Source organism: Pistacia vera, unplaced genomic scaffold (assembly GCF_008641045.1).
Source record: "Pistacia vera cultivar Batoury unplaced genomic scaffold, PisVer_v2 Contig93, whole genome shotgun sequence".
Lineage (NCBI taxonomy): Eukaryota > Viridiplantae > Streptophyta > Magnoliopsida > Sapindales > Anacardiaceae > Pistacia > Pistacia vera.
Genome location: NW_022196812.1, coordinates 757,393 through 762,983, shown reverse-complemented (window position 1 = coordinate 762,983; position 5,591 = coordinate 757,393). Strand labels below are relative to the sequence as shown.

Here is a 5,591-nt window from a genome sequence, read left to right as displayed (position 1 = left end):
GAAAACATGCTTAAGCCGTAAGAAACGACAGGATAACTTATGCACGAAACATGCTTGTGGTTAGAACCAAAAAAGATTTTATCAAATCAACCACAATTAGCTGGATTGCAAACAATACGGCAAATGTAACTTTTTCCTCGTAAAACCATAGGGAACATTTTGATACCATATTTACAGACAGAAGAATCATACCTTAAATTCAATCTGTGTTTTTCGTGCTGATTAAAAAACCTATTTCAAAACTCCTCATAATTTTCTAGTTCATGTTGAAACAAGGAGAAATCTTCACAAAGACGGCAATATCCTAAGAGATCACTAGTCTGCCCAGTAGACATGTGCCTCTATTGCACATAACTTGATTGCTAAAACAGAATAGTGATTCTGGATGCAGTTAAAAGCCAAAGTCAATTGACCCTCGAAAACATTGTCCTTGATCCCTTGCTTGCTTCAGCCAATTCTTCGCTCTTACCATCCTACCATCTAAAACCTCCATATTTATCAACACTTGGCACTACTGGAACTTTTCCAAGTGGACATACAAGCCAACTTATTAGGTTCTGAAAAAAGAATTTTGTCTCCAATTTTAACAAGCGTACACACAGGTATCGTGTTAAACAAATTCCACCAGAATATGGAATAAGAAACTAGAATTGCATATGAAATAAGCATGAAGAACAAAAAGTCCAACAAAACATAAACTGAAAATCTGGTAAGTTCTATTCATTGATAGTTCAGATTTGTTGTCCATTCTACAATAAACTAACACCCCATTACCAGAAGAAAATGCAGCTTCTCACACTGAAAACATCAAAATATTATTGCAGCAATATCCATGTCGAAAACAAGACTCTACTAAGACTTTCCAGCTTTTTGTATAACTGGAAGTTCGAGTCTTGAACATAGACTAAGGAGACAACAAGCAGAGGAGACTCACAAGCACAAGAATTCACAAGGATTAAACCATAAACAAGGTACCAATAACACAGTTAAATATATTTATTCACTTAATATCGAAGTGCAGCAAGTTGGAACCTCTTCGTAGGTTGTGATTCGCTAAAAGACAATCCCCCTGCTTGCCAAACATATGCTCCTCAGCACCTCCAAGCTGATGCTGAGATCAGCTCCCGGCGTTGCCAAAATAGCACAAGCGATGCCTGGCGCTTCTCAACATGAAATCCCCTCAATGGAGTCCTCTTCACCACACATTCTGCCTGAGTTTCAGTGAAGTTACTGAATGTGACAGGGGAGAATCCAGCTGAGGCAAAGAGTGTTTTCCACACAGGCATTCTGTCTGGGACTCGGATCCGCCCCAATACAGAACTTTCAATCCTCGGCTGAAGAAGGAACTTCTCGATCTTGTTCACAGCATCGGAATTCACATTAGCAGCATCTAGCGATTCCAATAGGTTTATGTATGACTGGAGGGCATGAAGAATATAATCTGGAAAAGATAGGTCATTTCTTTCACATCCTCTATCTGATGATACCACAATTTTTGGTGAAAGCTGCTTCAGAAAGCGAAGGAGAGAGGGCAATGCAGAGGGTTGATTCGAATAGGACCAAATAGGAAAATTAACAGCGACTGCCTCATCTTCATTTGATCGAAAAATGGGCGGTGTAAAAGAGGTATGATCCAAAGAATCAAAGTTAACCACATCAAGCTCAAAACTAATACCAATTTCATTAGCAAACTGTGTCAGATTGTCACGCATAAGCCCAAGCTCAACAGGATGGTGAGTGGAAGGAGAAGCAAAAGCAGTTATTTTCAATGAAGGAGAACTCCTATTACTCCTCAACGGAAGCTCCTGCATAAATGAAGCCCACTGAGCACCAAAGCCAATATCAAAGTCCACAATGTGGATTCTATCAGCATCATCAAGAGCCTCTAGAAGAGCCTGGTTGCAAGTAAAGTTGACAAACTGAATAATAGGAGACACTTCAGAAAACACCTTATAAGCTCCCATTTTAAAAATAACATCAAAAGGGGTTGGGGTAAGTGGTGGAGGGGCTGGGTTGTTGATGAGAAGTAGCAACTGCAGAGCCTCTTTGAAGTAGAAAGCAGCCCTTTGAAAGGGCTTACCTGCAGGAGAGAGCTGGTGATTGAGCCGCGCCAATATCCCTTGCGCGTGTGAGAAATTCCCAGTCCCTACCAACTCTGCAGCTTTATAGAGCTGGTCGAGCAAAGCATGTTGTTGACGAATCATTTCTTCACTCCCTGTTCCTAAAACCTTCGGCTTTGTTGTCACCATCAAAGGCTTTTGTTGAAGATGATGAGGAAGAAACTGCACATTTTGAGAAAACCCCATTTGCTGCTGCTGTTGTTGTTGGTTTCTGAGAAACAACTCATGGGCTGAATCAGAGAAGGGTGGTTTGGGAACATGATGCGGTGAAAGGTCTAAACTTGCTCCTCCAGAGTTGTGGCGCTTTGGTTGTGGTTGAAGCAAGTGGTGGTGTTCTTGTTGTTGAGGAGGATAAGTTATAGGCAACAAAAAGTTTGGATTTTGAGACTGCACCTGTTGGTGTTGGTGTTGGTGGTTCATCAATATTTGTGGATTGAGAATCTGTGGCTTTTCTTCTGGAGTTTCAAAGTTTTGAGATAGGGAACGTTGGTAAATCACACCAGGAGGAAAAGAAACTGGAGCAATAGGCATATTGTTGTTACCTATTGAACCAAAATTTGCATTTGACATATTATTAGAATTGTTGTTATGCAATCCAACCAACTTGTGATTAACCAATCCAGAAGAAGAAGCAGCAATCTTTCCATTCCCATTCCCATTCCCATTGTTGTTTGACACAAACCCAGAACCAGAAAAAGCACCTAAATTAGTGACACTAACATTACCAGATACAAGGCCACCGCCTATTGACTCAAAATTTGAAGCTTGATCAATAATCCCCAAATTACAACCAGCATTGCCATCAAAATCAACAAGAGGGTTATGACCATTCCCACCACTTTGCAACAACTGCTTTAGTCCAAACGACGCGTCGTCCACATCCCCGGCGATCCATCTCAAAATAGACTGTTCCTGACTTGTTTCGGATAACACGCTCTCCCAATCTTCCAAACCAAGACCGCATCTTTCACCTCCGTTGTTAATCACCTCCAACCCGCTTGGAATCGGTTGCAACTCAGCTGCCCACTCGTCTTTTCTTTCATTATTTACCAAAGAAGCCACCGGTCCTTGTGGGATAGCAGTTGCGTTATCAGCGGTGGTGATGGTGGTGGTGGTGTTGTTGAGAGAGGATGAAAGAGTGGAAGCAGAAGTGGGTGGACTTTGGCTTCTTCTCATATGAAGAACAGAAGTTGGTTCGTTATTGTTGCTGCAAGAGAAAAAGCTGTTGTTGTTGTTATTGTTGCTATTCACTTCTTCTGGTTGTTTCTTTTTCCACTTGTCTTGAGAGCAAATCGAAGTGAAATCTTGGATTTCAAACGCCCCTTTTTCTTGTAGATGAAAAGGTATGGATATACCTCTCATAATATTAACTATTTCGCTAAAGAAAAGTTAAAAGAAATCGGTTGTGAAGGATCAAGAAAAGACCAACATTTGAATACAATAAGTTAGCTCCTCTAAGATTTGTTAGACCCAAAAACAAACTGGTTCCTGCATGCCAAGAATGTTGATGAATGAATCTTTCTCAACTCTACCTCAATAAGAGCAAACCCATGCCATTTTAGCAAAACACCTGTTCTCCTTTTTCACTCTTCTTAAGACCCACCAGTTCTTTCTCTTTCTCTTCAGCTCCATGTTACCTTCAAATCCATGGCAGCTCCATGTTTCTATCTCTATCTTTAGCAACTTCTTTGTGGTTGTTAATAAACTTTAGAATAATTGTTTCTTCTTCTTCTTCTTCTTTACTATTCTTCTTCCTCCTCTACAACTCTTATGTCGAAGCAGTGCTCTGCACCATTCTCTGTTCTTCCATGGATGCGTGCATCATAAAAAAGTTATAAAAAAAAAAAAAAAAGTACCCTTCTCTTCTCCATTTCTCTCTCTCAAGTCCCTATCTCTATTTCTTTTATTATTTTATCTTTTTTCATTATCTATTTTTATTTCTACTGTATCATTTTATCTCTCTCTCCTTCTGTCACCCTCAGAGTGATTACTGTACTGTCCTTTCCTTATTTTTGAAGGGTAAACTGGGCACCCCATCTTCTGCCACAAGTCTCTCACCAGTCAATTACATGATAGTCCCTGTCACAGTTTTATTCAAACTTATAACTGGTACAGTCAAAGCTTTCAGATTTCATTTATAATTTACTTTTGAGTTAAATTTGAAGCCATCCCTCACCTCACATGAAGTCCAGTAGTGGCTTAGCTGAAATTGCTAATGAATGTGAAACATAATCTATCATCCATATACTAATTCTAGTTCTGCCATCAATGCCTAGCATGGATCTATAATGGACTTTTCAAGCTGAAACGTGGATCTAAGGTGGGTCTTCCCAGATATCAATGATCAGTTTATTAGTATATGACTATATGATTATAGTTTTTTAATTACACACTGTAAACCCATTATAATTGCTAATTAAATAGCCAAAATAGTTTATGCCCTTGTTCCAATATTGCCCCTTATTACTCATCATTCACTATCAGTTGGGTTAATTTAATTGTAACCCACATGAGATCGTTTAATTTTTCCCATCCACTGCATTTAGAAAGTATTAAAAAGACCCATAATAGAGGATTTTTATAATTTTGTAAGCGGGTGTTTGATATTTTCAAAAGGGTTTTTGATATTTTTAAGGAGAGTTTTTGATAATTATAAGGGTATTTTTAATACTTTCCAAACAAAGTGGATGACTAAACCATCTCATCGGGGAGAAATAAGAAACACTTGTATCTGCCAGGCAACATTAATTGATGGATCATTGTCCCTCACCTCACTCGAGGTAACAGTTTCAACATCCACACCCCAAAGTTATAAAAATGTATGGCTATGAGTAATCTATCGTAATAGTGAAAATAAACTTTTAACCAATTGTAGCCGTAAAAATCTATTTGTACAAAAGGGAAATTTGATCCCATGAGGTTAAGGCTACTAGCGATCCATTGCATCTGCACACATAGAGAAACAAGCGTGAAGCGAACGAAAAACACCAGGGTAGTATTTATCATAGACACTCCGATGCTCAAGTTAACAAGGCTGAAAGAAGCTAGTATAGTGAGGGCTAGGGAGTAGAGAGGTTATCGGAAGTCTAGTCGAGGATTGTGACTACGGTAGTGATGTGAGGCTCTCAAGTCAGAGCTTCAGGTGTGAAGGTGTAATGTAATCTCTCTTGTGAGAGGGATGACCTCTGCTTATATAGTAACTGTCTGGTCTCCCAATCCTGGTGGGAGTAGGAGTCCTAGTGTGACTTTGATACAAACCCTAGAGGAATTAGGGCGGTGGTGAGTTGTCTTACTAGTGTCCGAATAGAAAGGTGATTCCGAATAGGAAGCTGTCCTTGAACAGGAAAGTGATCCCGAATAGGAAGGTGGCCTCGAACAGGAAGATAACCTTGAATAGGGAAGTGATCTGTGGGTGCCTTGGGCTCTGGACTCGTTCATAAGTCCAGGAAGTGAACTGGGATTGGGAGGCTT

General features: G+C 39.8%; 1 protein-coding gene across 1 annotated transcript; it reads right to left on the bottom strand.

The window, feature by feature from the left end:
- Positions 1 to 752: 752 nt before the first annotated feature.
- On the bottom strand, positions 753 to 3,935 carry LOC116120298 (scarecrow-like protein 6). Its single transcript, XM_031406255.1, has one exon. It carries the CDS (start codon positions 3,480 to 3,482, stop codon positions 1,092 to 1,094), a length of 2,391 nt encoding a protein of 796 aa, XP_031262115.1. The 5' UTR covers positions 3,483 to 3,935; the 3' UTR covers positions 753 to 1,091.
- Between the last annotated feature and the right edge of the window lie 1,656 nt (positions 3,936 to 5,591).

What these genes read in the sequence shown, in the direction of transcription:
- LOC116120298 (XM_031406255.1), bottom strand. Translation starts at nt 3,482, where the DNA reads ATGAGAGGTATATCCATACCTTTTCATCTACAAGAAAAAGGGGCGTTT.